General features: G+C 36.5%; 1 protein-coding gene across 1 annotated transcript in view; it reads right to left on the bottom strand.

Annotated features, from left to right (window-relative positions):
• The window catches only part of Spink5 (serine peptidase inhibitor, Kazal type 5), a 59116-nt gene that overhangs the window by 31128 nt on the left and 9936 nt on the right, over positions 1-18052 (bottom strand). The window contains exons 5-12 of the mRNA XM_028777198.1: positions 13740-13867; positions 10684-10747; positions 9561-9688; positions 8241-8307; positions 5472-5599; positions 4015-4102; positions 2411-2538; positions 1134-1212 (exon numbers count right to left, since the gene is read on the bottom strand). Coding sequence (XP_028633031.1) covers positions 1134-1212; positions 2411-2538; positions 4015-4102; positions 5472-5599; positions 8241-8307; positions 9561-9688; positions 10684-10747; positions 13740-13867 — 810 coding nt within the window. The remainder of the gene's footprint in view (positions 1-1133; positions 1213-2410; positions 2539-4014; positions 4103-5471; positions 5600-8240; positions 8308-9560; positions 9689-10683; positions 10748-13739; positions 13868-18052) is intronic.

Raw genomic sequence — 18052 nt, 5'->3', positions numbered from 1 at the left:
GAGAGAGAGAGAGAGAGAGAGAGAGAGAGAGAGAGAGAGAGAGAGAGTCAGTCTCAAGGCACACATTATAGAAGTCAGAGGAAACTTTCAGGAGTTGGTTCTTTGCTTTCCTTTCACCTTGTCCAGGCTAGGTCTGTCTTAGATTCTGTTGTGGCATCATGGAGTACTCCAGGCCATCTGGTCAATGAGCTTCCAGGAAATTCTCCTGTCTCCCCATCCCATCTTGTTATAGGAATGCTGAGATAACAAAGGATCATGTCTACCTTTAATTTTTTTTAAAATGTAGGTTCCAGTGACTGAACTCAAGGTTTAAAGTTTGGCAATCAGTACCTGTTCCTGTGAGTCATCTTCTTAGCCCAAAAGTGCAGGCTTTAAGCATTACAGCTTTACATAGGTAGTTTCTATATTATCTTAATGGAAGTATAAGGAAAAACACAGTCTAGAGGACAATAGGAGACTTTCATCATCAAAACAATAGGTGAAGATAAGACATGCAAGCCTCTGGAAATGAGCATTGCAATATTTTAGTCTTAAAAATTATGCTTTCTGATTTGAGAGAGTCTCAGTAGGTAAAACCAGTTGTCATTGAGCCTGATGATCTGAGTCAGTCCTCATTACCCACATGGTAGAAGGAGAAGCCAACTCTTCCATGTTGTCTTCTGACCTCTACCCATCATATGTGTGCCTAGATACCAATACATCTATACATACACAGGCACATACATCTGTGCACACACACACACACACATGCACATACATGCACACAGGTGCATGCAGAGTAAATGTTAAACTTTCTTTGAAGTCATGCTTTTATAAATATCATTTTTATATAAATTACCACAAATATTAAGTTTCAATAATCCATAACAAAGAGTGTGCTTGGCAGATTCCCCTGGAGAGTGGTTTGCAAAGACTAAAACATTTTTTTGTTGAAATTAGGGGTAAAATTCAAGTTCTTTCATTCTAGTAATGTTTTTTCACTTTCTATTGTTTGTCTCTTAATAGGAAGAATGAATCAGTTTCATACAATGTTCATTTCAATGTCATTCCAGACTGAAGGGTTATGGCATTTTGCTAGGCTCTTGCAGATGTGTCCTGTTACAGTGACAGAGTTAAGGGTGTATCCCACTCACTGCATATGTTTCTGACTTTTCAGACCCTCGTCGGTTTCTGGTTCCAGCTTCAGTCTTATTTTCTTCAGCTTCTGTTTTGCTGAATAAATAAAATAAAATAAAATAAAATAAAATAAAATAAAATAAAATAAAATAAAATATAAAAGGATTCCACGGATTTATACATATTACTCATCCATCTCTTCTCCATTTCCAGCCTGGGGATGAAGGATTTACCCCTTTATCACTATGTAATAACTAAAAAACCTGCTTCCAAATATGCTATCAACCTACAATATCTTCAGATTTCTCACATCAAAAGAAAGATGCCAGTAGTACCTCTGTAAGCTTGCTTTGTATTAATTATTTTGCCTCTTCTGATGAGAAAATGATGGCCAAAGAACTGTCAAACTGAAATCATGGTCACCTCATACCTAGGTGATGACAACACCTTAAGAAAACACACTGGCACATCTTCTTGATGGCCAGAGAAGATGGGAGGCAGAAGTGCTTCAGCCAAGATCAGAGTTCACCAACGCCTCTGTCTACATTGCTGGTCTATCTTCTATATCATGTACCCTTTGCTTTAATTTACACTTAAATATAGTGCTCATACATGTCTGTTTTATCTAAAAGACCAAAGTGAGACAGATAGGTGTAACCCAATGATTCCATATACAGATTAAATTAAAAGCACCCAAATATGCTTTGTAAAACACATTACATTGTATCTACAGTTAATCAATGATATTATAAGCATAAAGGGTTATGACTGGAAACAAAAAGTTAAATATTTAATATTATAAATATAGCTAAAAACTTATTTTGAGCTCAGAAAAATAATATTACTCATATTATTCTAAATTGTAAGAGAGAAATAATAGTAACCCTAACTTTCTAAAAAAAATTTATGGCATGTTAAGTAATTTTAAGATAATTTTATAGGTGTTTGTGGCTCTGTATGGTATGTTTATTTAACTCTGTTCAAGCCTAGTGCTCGGTCCTAGCCATATTAGAGATGCCTATATGGTTCACACATGGAACTTCAAATATTTATACAGGTTCATTTCATAATAAGGCTCCAAATTTAAGAAATAGAAAGTCATAGAAAATAAAGCATCTTAAAGTAAGTGCCTAGGAAGCACAAACCCTTAGTTCTGTACCTCAAGAATTGTCTTTGTAGCTTACACAGCTGCTTTGCTTATTTTGAGTCAGTTTCCCTAAGGATGAAACAAGCTAGTCCTATAAGGTCAGGTGTTAGTTTATACTTTCTTGACACCTCCAATCTCCATACTCACAAGAAAGCTTGGCACATGGAGCACAAGTTGCCATGTGTTTTTCCATCCAAACCACGAATAGGATCATTTTCTCTGGTACAAAACAGTGTTCCATTCTTTGCACGATCCTGGAATTCACTACATCGTTTCTGAACAAATAAAAGGAGGTATTTTAAGTGCAAAGTTATGCAAGTAAATCTGTAATTCTCAGCATTGCATATCAATAAAACTGGGCAAGAGGAATCAAAGGTGAAAAGCAATACTTTAAAGATTTAGTACTATTACGAACAATATAATTCCTTTTTTGTAATGTTCCTATGCAATAAGTGTGCTCATACTTATACATATTCAACAAATATATTCAAAGGCAGCTAGATGATTTACTTTCCTCTGCAAGACAAGGGAGAAGAATAAATAATTGCCATATAAATTTTAAAAAGTGTAGCTAGACCTGAATTAAATATGTGCTAGTACAAAGAAAAGAATGATGCAGAAAAGTGCCAAGAATTTTTTGTTTAGTTCTGTTCTGAGAATATATTCAGGAAAACTACCTACATTATGCAAACAGTGTAGGGAATTTAGGCTTTATTTTTATAAATCGAGAACACAATAAATCTTTATAATAATGACTAACAGAATCAAATCTTTGTCACTGATAATAAAGTCTGTGGAGGATTTCAGTGAATAGAGAATAAATTTAAAGAAATTAATTAGGTTATTAAAAGGGAATGAGGGGATAAGGAAAGGAGAAAGGAAGATAGAAAGAGATCATGAATGACAATTGAAAGAACAGTTCAAGTGCATTTAAATGAGAATGTTAGAAGAGTATGAACACTTAGAATTGAGAGCAAAATAGAAGGTAAAAATTAAGCTAAGCAGGTGGTTACACAGAGCTGGGAGGCATCTTAATGTAAAGGGTTACTTTCTAGAACTGTAATTTATGCATCATAAAAGATCAATAATTACAGGAATCAGATTAAGAGGGATTAATACTGATTAATGACATTTTTATAGCTGTGATAACACACCATGACCAAAAACATCTTGGGGAACAAAGGATTTATTTTAGCTTGCAACTCTTAGGTTACAGGACACCAGAGAAGGAAGTAAGGGCAGGGATTTACAGCAGGAACCTGGGGACAGGAACTGAAACATAGCTCTGGAGGAGCACTTCTTTCAAGGCAGTCATCATAGCTTGCTCCGACTATTTCCTCATGGTACCCAGAATGACAAGTCCAAGGGTAGCACCATCTACAGAGAGCTGGGCCTCTTCACATCAATCTAGAACAAACCTCATTGGCTTGCCCACAGCCAATTTGGTAGGCACATTTTCTCAATTGAGGTTCCCTTTCCCTACATGTCACTAAGTTGTGTCAAGTTGATTTAAAACTATCTAGCACAGATGTATTTAAGAATGTGGAATTAATGTACTACTATGACCAATTATTTTTTCCCAATGGAATCAGAAATTTTAGCATTATAATTTCATTCTAAGTATAGAGCAGTAACTATAATCAAAATTTCACCTTTGGGAATATTATTAACCAATACTGAAAATGGATTTTGAAATGCTATGCTTGCACACATTTCAGTACATGGAGCTATATTTATTAGTTAATCCTCACCTTAATTTCCATTTTAGCTTTAGCCCTTTCTTCAGCATCTCTCTGATTTTTCTCTGCTTTACCTCTCTCTTCTGTAAAACGTTTCATGCTGGAGAAAAAAAATAATGAAAAGATTATATTTTGAATCTTCATGTTGCACAGTATTCATTAAGCACAGATGGAGCATATGTTTTCCTGGTGCTTTTAAGGTACCTCATATTTCTAAGAAGGCCCTTTCATTTTGCATGCATATGCATGCATATGTGCACATGAGTACATCCTTATTTGAATAAATATCTTTCTTTTAAATATTCTCATTTTAAATCAGACTTTTAAAAGAAGACATTCCAGACTCTAAATAGAAATAAGCTTTTTATATTGTTGACTTTTCTTTACTGAATAGTTTTCATTCTGTTTTGAAGTATGTAAGTATGTGTACATAGGCCTATGTGTTGCTTCACTGTTAGCTTTAAGCTTAAGAAAAGCAGCATCTTCATTCATGTACACTTTAATGCACTCACTCATCATTCAGTTAGTACCTACTTTTTGGGTCAATATTACACTCAACCCAATAGTACATTAGAGAACCAACCAGGCCTATCTATCATTCTCTTAGTATTTATGGCCTTGGAGACAATAGTAATAATCAACTAGTGGTCATAGAAATAATTATGTAATTGCCAATTTTGATGATGGTTATTGAAGACCATAACTAAGAACTATGGAAATTGATTTTCAACTAGGACATAGAAGTCTTTATCCAAGGAGGACAGTCATAATATACAATCTACAAGAAGAAGGGACATTATCTGGCCCAAATCCAAAGATGCATGCATTAGGACAATGGGTAGTAAAGAGTTTGTGGAATTCTGTTCAATGTGATTGTTTACACTGGTAAGCCCAGAATTTTGGAGGATAAGGACAAAGGTTTGCCACAAGTTTGAAAGTAGTAACGAACTAGATAACAAGTTTCAATCTAGCTTCATCTCAAAAGAGCTAACAGTGGCAAAACACAAGTTCATAACTCAAAGCATCTGAGAATGTGATGGAGGCTGTCTGCTTTGTGATGTGGGGCCAGCCTTTTTCTGTGGCTTATATTGCTAGATGATAACATGAATGTAAAGAATCATTGAAAGTCTCCTATCAATATTGCCACAATTAGTTAATTACTGAAGATAAATGAAGTCTTCCCACATATCATTCTGTTCTATGACTACTTTACTAAAAGGTCACAGAAGCGTAGGACTCACATGTGTTACTGAGGATGTCATAAGCCTGCCTTCTAACTGGAAAAATGAATTTAGTTTGTACTCATTCTAGTTTGTGACACAGACACAAAACATGGACTAGATGAGCTTATGGTTTTAGGAGGGCATAAATCTGTTCAGACTCATCACAGGGTCAAAAGCCTCCCTAACTATGTCATTCATCCATCAGTCTGCATCTCAGCATCCTCAGTGGACTGAGGGGTAGCTCACAATATCTCAGCGCAGAGGGCACACTTGTTCCCATGCATCTTGCCATCAGGGCCACGGATTGGGTCACTTTCCCGGGTACAAAAGAGTCTTCCACTCCTCACTTGGTTTTTAAATTCCTTGCAAAGTTCCTTTGGGAGAACAAAAACAAGAACAACCAATTGTCTTTGACATTTTCTGGTCTTTAATTTTGGCATTTTTGCATAATAGATTTATAATCACAGAGTGTCACATCAGGGAATGATGGTAAACATAAGCACTGTCTAATTGAGAATTATCTAAACACCAATTATTTTACCACATTACTCAGCATTCTGAACATCTGTGTACTATAATTGTTGATGGAAGAGAGCTGAGGAAACAGTAAAGCTTCACAAGCACTTCATAAAACTACAAGTAATTCTTCTTATTTTTCAAATACTCAGGGGTCGTGAGAGGTCTGTCATAATATCCCCACGTAAACCCAACAGAATGAAAATATTGAACTTGGAGAAGTAAGTGTTTTAATGCTACTCATTACAGATAAATTTAATTTCATTTGCAAAGAGACAGGAGCAAGGTAGTATTCAGCCACCATGTGTGCCCTGCTTTTGTTGCTATATCCATTTCAGACTCTGTAGGTTAAAATATCAGAGTGAATGTAGCTCCCTTTACTTTAACCTATGTGAACTCTACTTATCTGGAAATATCAGAAGTGGAGGGGAGATTTGGTGCCAGATTTCTTGATAATTTTGTTTTAGTTTTTCTGAATGCTAGTATTTGATACAGAATAAACTTTACACGTGCACACACACACACACACACACACACACTATAGGCTTGATGACCTCTATATGAACAAACATACAATGTTTTACTGCAGCCTAGTCTATAAAAATGACCACCAACTGTGTGATCTTAACGTTTCCACTTCTGCCAAGACAATGGAAGCAGTGGCAGGAGGAGAAGAGCAAGAATCAGGAGGCTTTGGTGACTACACTGTGGTTCTACTCAGTGGATGACTCACACAAAGCTATAGGACCTTGATGTTACTACCTATACAGTGAGATTTTTTTCTAGTTAAGTATTGAATGATTTGTATTTGAATTTCACTTTTCATTCCAAAATGCTTTTTAAAAAGAACCATTTATCCATTGCAATAAGATGTCAGTTTTTAGAGGGGGAACGAGCATGTCATACACTTTCTGGGTAACAACCTTGGAATAAGATGGAGAAATGAGACACCTGTTAATAGCATGTCCATATAAAGCAATGCTCCATGATTTCCAGAACACCAACAATGATAATTTCAGTTTATAGCTTGTGATTCATGCAAGAAGATTCTCAAGAAGTACTTCTGTGAGCAACCCACTGACAGGTTAATTACAGGGCACACATTGAGACATCACTGAGAAGCAGTCCTGCTTAGCCCAGTTGTGCCTAATGACCCTGACCACCAAGAGGAAGAAGTTAGGGTTCTTGAGCCTTACTGGAAACAGCCCTGTTTATGAAAAATCCATGAGAAATAAAACAGGCTATCCCAGAGTGTCAGGCTGAAATATCCAAACTCCACAAAATGCATTGTTTACCATCCTCAGTTGTTGTGGAAGAGCCTCTGGGCATTTTGTTTCTCTATGGCTAAGCTCAAACTACTTAATTTAGTTTGGGAATTTTGGTTTGTTGTATAGATTTGTTAAAAGAAAGTCAGCTCTTTATCATCAAAATGTGGGTCTTTCTCTCCCATGGGAAACTGTCACCCTACAATTCACAAACTGTGTATATGTATTAGTCTTATAGGTCCTTTGAGGTAAAAACACAACACAGCAAGAAGGTAAGACTGAGGTCTTATATCTAATGTCCTTATGACAAGAACATTGGGGCCCAGAGAGATATTTTCTTCACTCTCAGTACCCAGAGTATGACCTGATCAGATGAAGACCAAAATCCAGGTGTCCTTGCTTCCTCACAAAAGATCAGCCATTTCAGCTAAGTCAGTATTATCCTTCTCTGTGCAATAAGGGTTTAGTAACCTTAGTGCTTTAATAAGTCAAGGGTGCATTACTTATTTCAACACAAGAAAGAAATATTTGTAATAAATTGAAATTGTATAACATCAACTAAATATGGCAAAATTTAATTTTAGGAGTATTTTTAAGCTATCATTTATATTTGAGATCTTCATTAAGAAGAAGCAAGAATTTTAATAAAAGGGTATTATAAATAAAATGGCTGCATAGAAAAATGAATAACTCCAATTGTATCAGCAGAATTTTAGAGTAAAGCATCACTAGCTACACTGCTAAAGAGACTGCATTATTTGGAAAATTTCCTACCTAATTTATTCTATGCCAGAAAGTGTTTAAAATGTAGTCAAAACAAATTAATTGCAGCATTTGAGAGGGAGAGGGAGCTAACAGCAATGAATGAAGTGACCAAACCCAAAGCATAATGGTAAATGTATGAAGACACCATCATGCAGTCTTTCTCTTTGTATGCTAACCTGAAAAAATTAAGAAAAGGAAAAAAGATCAATAGAAATTTGTCTGCATAATTTTTTCTTTTGTGAGGAGAAAAAAACAAGGATAAGAATGGTATATTTGGAAACTTAGCAGTGAATGATGGCTTCAAAAGAGCCTACTCATAGCTATACTAAGAGTAGTATATTTGAGAATTTTTAAGTAATATGAAGTGAATATGGAACAATGACATTATTGTGTTCCTTCAAAGGTACAAGTGTAATTTTGGTCCATGAATAAAGACCCAACTGCTACACTGTGCCCGTGATCCATTTACCTCCTCGGCATCTCTCCGGATTCTGCTTTCTCTGTGTCTTGTGGCATTTTCTTGAGCTTCTTTTAAACTGTCAAGGAAACAGAATCCACATGGTCCAGTCATATTTGCAATGTCCACACCGTTTTGAGCACTAAATGCTTTCCTGTCCTTTACAACAACCTGTTGAAACTGATCCACTCACAGGAAACAAGTACTTTCCTGTCTTGAATTCGAGAGACCAAGATATTGCCAAAGATAAGGAAGGGTGTGAACCTGACTCAACAGCCACTCAATTAGAACCTTTGTTCTGCAGAGCCAGATGGGCGTGCCACCTCATGTGACAAACAGAAGATTGTCAGGAAAATTTCCTCTAACAAGCAGAACCAAGAGCCTTGAAACAATGCTATGACAAGGGTGAAACCAAACTGAGTCTCTCAGGTATTGCCACACACACCCTTCTGTGCAACATCTTAAATCATGCAGGACATCGGTTTGCCTTCATGTCAAAGCAGGGTTATTCCTAAATGATAAATCTGCACTGAGGTTCTGAACCCCATGGGTGACTCAGTTGTAGCCTCATCCTGGTGTCATAGGCTCATCCTGCAGGAAATCAAATTGGAAAAGTCAGATTCTCCTTTTTCTTTCAGTACATAAAATAATGAATAAATAAAGCAGGAAAGCTATAGAAGTTGGGGCACTTTGAAGACTCATGCTTACTAGATAAGATAGTGCCATGCCAGACACTCAGAGAAAAATGAAACCAATAGTTCTTTTAAGTGACTCTCATCTTCCATACTGAGTCCAGACACTATATTGTGTCTGGATTAATCTTCATTATTATTAATCTTCATTATTATTGTTATCTCTTTATGCCACTATTTAAAATTAATTTGCATTGCTCAGGGTGGTTCACTAAAAGTACTCAACGCATGTCAAATGACCAGTTTGGATTATTCAGTGTTTTAGTGTTTTCCAAGTCTGTCTTTATTTTTTTTTCAATTAGAATATAAGTTGTTAGAAACAGTACCTTATATAAAGTTTTAGTCAATTCTTCATCCTCTTTATCTGCTCAAGTCCTCAAGTCTTAAACTACTATACAATAAAACATTGAGTGTTTTTTTTAGGCATTATAATTTTTAAATGAAGTTTCAAATTTTTCTCTTAAAAATATCATAGTAATGTGAAGAAAAAGACAAGAAGCCTATCCAGTAGCTAGAACTATCTCACATTAATTATAAAGGCAAAAGGTCATATGCATCATGAGGAAGATGTTGACACTCTAGGACTCTCAGGGCAGGAAATAAGGACCTCCTCATAAATGCACACGGAGATGCTACTTACAAGAGCTCGGCACACATGGCACACCTATTGCCATGTGTCCTCCCATCAGGACCACGGATTGGATCATTTTCCCTTGTACATCCGAGTCGTCCATCTTGCACATAGGCCCGAAAATCACTGCACATATCCTAAGGAAGAGAGAAACAAATACAGCACACAATGGTAGGACTGGATGCTTCAGCAATGCTTTGAAAAAATGGTGGTCATGCAGAAGTAGCTTTGTGAGTCTGTGTAATTCATCTCTAAGTATGTAAATGTCTAGTTTCTCATGCATGTATTCACGAAACAGTGACAATTATGCTGGAACTCAGGTGGATCACAGTCATTGCTCTCAACTTGTTCCCAATGTCATACCTGATGTACATAAAGAGATACTTTAAACAGTATCTCTGCAAAACCATGGTAGAGGCTAGTAACTTCAAGGATGAAAGCACCAAACCACTGAAACTAGGACTGGTGCTCCACTAGATAATTAAGTGTGATATTCATGGTGTTTCCTGTCTTTGCCTAACATCAAAAGCACACAGAATCTTAGCTAGAAAGTAACAACTTAGTCTAAATCTCATTTCCTTAATGGATTGATTTGAGCTTTCCTAACAGTGAGTGCCCAAGCTGAGGTTTCAACTCTAAGGCAATGGTTGACCTCTAGTGCACAATTACTTCTGAAGAGATTGGTTTAGTTTTCTATTTTTTATTAATAATTAATTAATTTTATTAATAATTAATATTATTAAGAGAGCCTACTGGTCTTATGACCAAAGTAAACTCATCTGGTTTTAAGAACTCAGCTGCTTTTTCCATGTGAACAGAAAGGATGTGGAATTTCAGTCAAGGAAGAATTACTCCTGAGCATCCCAACCTATGGTGGAGAACCTTTACTCAGTGGCTCTCAACCTGGGGGTCACAACCCTTCCAGGTCCTGGCATAACAGGTATCCTACCTATCAGATATTTACATTAGGATTCATAACAGTAGCAAAGTTACAGCTATGAAGTAGCAACCAAATAATTTTACTGTTGGGGTTGCCACAACTTGAGGAACTGTGTTCAACTGTCCCAGCCTTAGGAAGAGAGCCACTGATTTACACTGAAACCAGTGTACCCACATTGGCATTTGTCCTTACCGTCTCTAGATGGCTGCTGCCACATTCACCTTCACTTTTTATGTCAACATGGTTCTGGCTTTTCCTGGAATCAAAATTTCATTGACACAGAGATTAGCATGGTAACATTGTAGCAAGGTAATTTGTCAACCTTCTCCCAGTATTCTAACTGCGTCTGTACCTGAAAACAGTGTTACACTTTAGTCTTAGCTTGTATAATGAAAGCCCTGTTTTCAACTTTAAAAAATAACAAGGAAATGGAGTCTTATTGGGGGCTAAATTTCAGGTTTACAGAAGATGTTGTCTACCTCTCCAAGACCTTAGTTGTTTGTAGTTGCCATTGTTAGTTTTTTATAAGTTCAATTTTAATATATCTATTCTTCATTTAAAAATTCTTCTTCTTTTTTTTTTTTTTTAAGGTTTTTCGAGACAGGGTTTCTCTGTGTAGTCCTGGCTGTCCTGGAACTCACTCTGTAGACCAGGCTGGCCATGAACTCAGAAATCCGCCTGCCTCTGCCTCCCAAGTGCTGGGATTAAAGGCGTGCACCACCACCGCCCGGCTAAAAAATTCTTCTATGCTAACATATTTTATGGTACGTAAAAAGTATATAAAGCCTTATTATTCACTTTGTTCAATCTAATAGAATTTAGAGAGTATTCAGAGCTATAAATGTAAATAATTTCTACTTTCTATAGAAGCAGTTTATAATTCTGCATATGTATAACAATAAAAACATAAAGCTCAGAACAAAACTGAGAATGAAAGAGTGATAGGGAAAGCAGATTTTCAGGATGTATAGGCTGACAGAAAGAGATCTGGAATATGTGGAGCTTTGTAGAGGTCAGAGCAAAGAGTTACAATAATGCAATGAGTCATATGATATTCTAGGAGAAAATATCACATGGATCAGAGATTTAAAAATTTAAACTAGTAACTTTTGCTTACAATATAGTATAGTTCAGCATGTTTAAAGTAGTATTGTGAAAATGCATGCCTTAGAAAACATAGAATGTTCTTTGTCTATTTAGGTTTTCTATTTTAAAAATCATATTGCATTATTTTATTTATTATTTATATAATAATTAGTGTGAGAGTTAGGAATTGGAGGTTCTTGACACATCACACAAGTGGAGCCAGCATATAACCTACTAGAGTCAATTCTCTCTTTCTACCATTTAAGTCTCAGAAATAGAACTCAGGTTGTTATGCCTGGAGGGTACCTCATGGGCCCTGGATTTTCTGTGTTTTAATATTTACTCTTGGTGACTGTTCTCTAAAGTACAGTCATGAGTAGATCAGAAAGGCAAACTGCAATTCTCTTTATTCAGACCTATATTATAATAAAGGACAAAACAAGGTCCAGTAAGATCTCTTTATGAAGCAGTCTGATGTCCTCTGTAGATTGACAGTGGAAGTCACATACCTGAAGAAAATTTAACACTCAGCTCATTGAACATCGAGTGATGGAGCCATGGTGACACTGGAGCATTTACCCCCACAATCTAGTCTCCTTGTCATGAGAAGGTACTCTGCAGGCTATGGAAAAATATACCTGGACACCAACCCAGCCACAAAACCCTTAACCTACAATCTTCCCTGCCTTAAAGGTATGCTGGATTAACGGTGTCGCAGACTCGTGAGAGTAGACAACCAATGTCTTATTTAACTTGAGGCCCACTCCATGAGAGGGAGCCTATGTCTTACACTGCCTGGATGTCCAGGAACCAGAGATGGGTTACCCCAGAGACCAAGGGTAGAAACACACACAAACTGTTTATAAAAATTTTAATGAAATGAGTTCTAATAATATTCTACTATACCCATAGATCCAGCAGCAGATGTGAGCAGGCACTGAGACCCACAGCCAGACTTTAAAAAGTCTTAAATAGATGTCTCCATCTGCTCCCTCCTCTTGGAGATTGGGGAACCACACAGATGGGAAGGAAAGACTGAAGAAGTCAAGGTAGATAGAGGACACCAGGAGAACAGGCCCCACCAAATCAACTAAGCAGGGCTCACATGGGCTCAGAGAAACTGAAAGCACAGTGCCTACCTATACCTGATTCTTTGTTGTGGCTGTTAGCTCTAGGGTTTTGTGGGACTCCTAACAGTGGGAGTAGATATTCTCTGACTCTTCTGACTGCTTTTGAGATTGTCTTTCTCTTATTCTCTCTTATTAGGTTGCCTTGTCTTACTGTATTTTGTTTTGTCTTGCTTGGCTATCATCTCTTGGAGACATGCAATTTTCTGAAGAGGAAATGGATCTGGAGAAAAGGGGAGGTGGGGAGGTCTATAAGAAGAGGAGAGAGAGAGAGAGAGAGAAAGAGAGAGAGAGAGAGAGAGAGAGAGAGAGAGAGAGAGAGAGAGAGAACGGAACGAGAACTCTGGTTGGCATTTATGAGAGAAGACTTTTAAAAAGAAAAAGTTCAGAACCTCAAAGACTAACTATTGCCCCATTACCATTTCAAACATTTGTGATTGTGTTTCCAGAAACAAAAGACCCGTTCATTCAAGTTTGAAGTCATAAGCAGAGGCTGAAGAGCAGGTGTACACCTTGTGGGTTAAAGAAAAATTAATGACCCGAGCAAGCCGTGAGGGTGGATGAAGAACACAGGGAACAATGTAGGCTAATGAGATGTGATATCTATTTGGCAAAGAAGTTCAAAATTCAAACTTCCATTTACATACTATGTAATATTATTACTTCTTGAGTATTTAAATATTATTTGATGTGATAACATTCTATGCATAAAAGAATACAATCAGAAATTAGCACAATGATAGATGAGAGAAGATAGATATGCATGCTTGTGTGTGTAGCATCTGTTTATGTGTCTGCATTTGTATCTGCATGTCCTGTTTACATAACAGAGACTGTGGTAACTGCCCAAAACAATTGCATTCAGTAGAATTTTGTAAGATATAAAATGTTTTACTGTGTATGTTCCCCTCAAAGAGCAGTAAAAAAAGCATATGAAGTTTATTCATAACTCAAAGCAAATGAATTATAGATACTGCAGGGAAGAAAACACATCGTTTAGTTGTACAGACACTGTCTGCTTTATAGAGTACTCACGCATTCTCAGCACACAGTTCACATCTGCTGTGGTATGTTTTCCCATCTGTGCCACAAACTGCCGAAGGCTCATAAGGACAGATGAAATCCGCGTCTTTACTTCTTTGCGTGAAATTCTCACAATTCAACTGCAAGAGATACAATCAAAGAATGTCAAAAACTCAGAATACCTATACCAAGAAAAAGAAATAGCTTAGTATTTCAAGCCCAGAATGTAACACTGCAGGAAAAATAAGTGTAGATATGGATGAGCTAATAAAATCACAGATAAAAAAAACAGAAAAGATTTTGGTATGGTCTCAGCAGTTTGTTGTCTGGGTGAGACAGGGCAAGCCCTCTTCAATGAAACCAAGCCACTATCTCAGTCAAATTCTGCCTGTAGTCTCAACAGAATGATAAATAGTCCTCACAGAAAATAGACTTAGAAGCTTTCTGTAAATTGTGAACTATAGGAAATGTTTCATTATGATACATTAGGATTAAGCCAGATTTCCAGATTCTTAATTTCACTGCTACCATCTGTATTATTTGAGCAGGTAATTTAACATATCTGTACTGAAGTGTCCTTATTTGCAAAATAGGTATAATTTTACTGATTATTCATTCCAAGGGAATATTTAAGTTGTTAATGTAGGTGCAGTAACTGGAACAGTCTGATCACAAAATGGTTGGTGACATTGTTATTTAAAATGCTTTCTTGCTGGGCAGTGGTAGTGCATGCCTTTAATCCCAGCACTTGGGAGTCAGATGCAGATGGATTTCTGAGTTCGAGGCCAGCCTGGTCTACAGAGTGAGTTCTAGGAGAGCCAGAGCTACACAGAGAAACCCTGTCTCAAAAACAAAAACAACAAAAAAACAAAAAACAAAAACAAAAAACAAAAAAACAAAAAAACAAGAAAGAAAGAAAGAAAGAAAGAAAGAAAGAAAGAAAGAAAGAAAGAAAGAAAGAAAGAAAGGAAGGAAGGAAGGAAGGAAGGAAGGAAGGAAGAAAGAAAGGAAGAAAGAAATCCCCAAAATTAAATAAAATAAAACTTTCTTTGGCTGGGGAGATGGCTTGGCAGTTAGAAGCACTGGCTGTTCTTCCAGGGAACCCGAGTTCAATTGCAAGAACCCGCATGGCAGCTCACCACTGTTGGTTAGGTCTGTTAGAATTCCAACACCTTCACATAGATACACGTGTAGACAAAAACATCAGTGCATATAAAAAAATGCTTTCTCTAATGATAACCAGGACAAGAGAACAAAATATCTTTCAGGGATGATGGCAGAAATCTCCAGGTCCCTGTTGTCGTAGAATGGCATATGTTTAAGGACAAACCAGGATGTTGAAAAACAGCTCTGCCTGGCAGTAACTGAAGACAGGTGTTCTGATGTTGGGCTGCTATCCACTCACTTTACTTCTTTGAACCCTACTTTCTTTATGTGAAAAATCGGAATTCAAATCCAGCCCACATTACACATCCATGGTAAGGGTCAAAGAAATAATTATGAAACACAATTTGGCAATAACTATTGTGGTATAATCTAACAAAGAATATGTAGTGTAATTTGAGTTTAACATCCATCTAAAACCAAACACATTTAAAGAGTCCTCAGTGTTAATATCACATTGAGAATCAAGTTTTGACGTCTTTAAATATCTCAATAGTGTATATGGAGCATATAATATGTGCCAGTAATGACATAGTATGAAACAAAACAATAAAAAAGTAGAACGTTTTACAACTATATAGTGAATTTGTCAGTCGAAAAATTACATCAGAGCATTGTCCTAGAGGGAAAAAGATTGAAGTGGTAAGAACAACTATATCATGGTCCCACTAGCAGAATGAAAACAAAGGAACATATATGTTATTTCACTCACTTACTTTCTCACTTATTACGGAAGATGCATCGCTTATTTAAAAGACTTTGGATATTCTACTCTTTTGTGAGATTACATTGTAATCAGAGCTAGAAGCCTGTCTTAAGGGATCCATATGGTAACAGGAAGGTCACAACATAAACAACAGTTTGATATTATAATACTGCAACAGAAATAAACCAAAGACTTCAACACAGCTATAAAGAACTTAAATATCAATGCACCAATAACTTCTGCAAAGATGATCTATTTGTTGAAATGACATTAGTGAGAAGAAGCCAACTATTCTAGAACTGACAGAAGAGCTAGAATGGTAAGATTTGTCATTGCTGGATCATGCTTCTCAAACAGCAGGAGAAAGTGTGGCTGTAGCATGAAGAAACAAGCAGGTGAGCAGCTATCTTTCTTTAAGATGTTATTTTTAGAGGGTGTGGAAACATCCATGGGAAATTATGGGTCAAAGTGAACAACCAAGGCTATTGCCCTTCTCCTGGAATACCAAGGGCAGCATACTAGGTCACAGGTGTTGACTGGGTGATGGCAGGGTGAATCAAAAGACCAGCTGGGAGGTGACAGGACAGGTGCAGGCATTTACTATTCCACCACCTTGTCCTCCAGACTCCAAGGTTGGTGAATCACATCCTACAGAAAAGAAAAATACCTCTTCCCAAGGCTGACACTTAAGAGCTCACAGATGGATCCTGACCTGGAAGAAAGGCAGCAAACTGGGCTAGGTTCCAGTACTTTCAGCTCTTGCCCTCATTCTTTGTCCTCCAATCCATTCACCAGAAGCTTGATTTGAACATTAGTTACCTCATTAGAAAGAAAATATGTCAGGGTTGCTATGGAATTTAATGTTTAAAATATGTGCATATCTCAGAACTAAGATAACATTAAAAAAATACTATCCACTAAAAACCATAAATCAACGTAATTGAAACTGTCAAGATGAAGAGAAGAATAATTTATCAAAAGTGCAATATTCTTCAGAAAACTAAAAGATACTTTCAGTATGAAACAGGATAATAGAATTCATACATAAACAAACAATATATAATAGAATGCTCATCCTTAGAAAAGATTTAAACAGTAACAAATAAAACAATGTAAAGAATAAAAGCGAGATATGTACAAATAGATAATGAATTTGGAACTGAAGTTCAGACCAAAGGACCCTCCTCAAAGGTAATAGCAATGGAAGCTTTTAAAACATAGAAGCCAAACGAAAACAAAGTGGTAATTTCACAAAATGGGAGGAAGAAGTAGTACAGATGTCTCAATAAGAAAGGAAAATTTATAGAGTCTATGAAATAATGAAAGATTTCTATAGCCATAACAACAGAAAGTTAAATCTAGTTCATCTCAAATGTCTGGTGGTATAGTGTATTTTCAGGATATAAGCTGAGAAAAAAGTTTACTGTATGAAAGAAGACAGACATCACTGACAGAGACATATTATCTGTCAGAATACATATTTGAACATACAGATTTTAGGTTCAGGGCAATCACGATAGTATCAATGGTGAGCATGTTATACTTAAATGACCACTGGTGGGAAATTTAAAACAATAAGCTCTTTTGACAATAATTTTAAATACTGAAGATAATAATTAAGAAAAATAATAAAATCAACTAGTACTGTAGTAGAAGTAACAGAGAAAAATGAATAAACCCACTAAGTAAAAGACACAGGGATTGTGTCACTTAAAAGTAGTATTAAACCACATAATGATCCCAGGGAAAGATTAAAATTAAAAGGTTTACTATGAGTAAACTCAGTGGGTCAGTAAACAGCAGAAGCATAGGTGTGTGGAGAAATGGAGGTAATGTTTGTTGTTGCACTATTCACAGTAGTTAAGCAACGGGATTGCCCTAGATGTACATCAAAAGATGACTGAGTAAAAAAAAAAAGTTGTTTATAGGCACAATGAGATTTTATTAACAATGAAATAATCACATTTTCCAAAAATAAGAATGCAACTGGGCACCATTATGTTAAATGCTGTGTGTATAAGTAAATATGTGTATGTGTGCATGTGCATGTCTGGTGTGTATGTCTGTGTGTATCTGTGTGTGTGTGTGTGCATGTGTATCTGTGTGCATGTGTATGTCTGTGTGTATCTGTGTGTGTGCGTGTGTATGTCTGTATACATATATGCATATGTATGTATCTGTGTATGTTTCTGTATGTGTAAATGTGTGTATCTGTGTCTGTATATATCTGTATATATCTGTGTGTATCTGTCTGTTTGAATGTCTGTGTATGTATTTCTGTGTGTCTGTGTGTATCCATGTGTGTCGGTGCTTGTGTATATCTATCTGTATATATGTCTGTGTTTGTGTGTGTTGGTGTGTGTCTGTGTGTATATATATGTCTATTTGTCTCTGGGTGTTGTGTGTACCTCTCTCTCTCTCTCTCTCTCTCTCTCTCTCTCTCTCTCTCTCTCTC

The sequence above is a fragment of the Grammomys surdaster genome, unplaced genomic scaffold, assembly GCF_004785775.1.
Source record: "Grammomys surdaster isolate TR1022 unplaced genomic scaffold, NIH_TR_1.0 278, whole genome shotgun sequence".
NCBI lineage: Eukaryota > Metazoa > Chordata > Mammalia > Rodentia > Muridae > Grammomys > Grammomys surdaster.
Note: the sequence above shows the minus strand (reverse complement) of the source record. Positions and strands in the feature narration are given on the sequence as shown.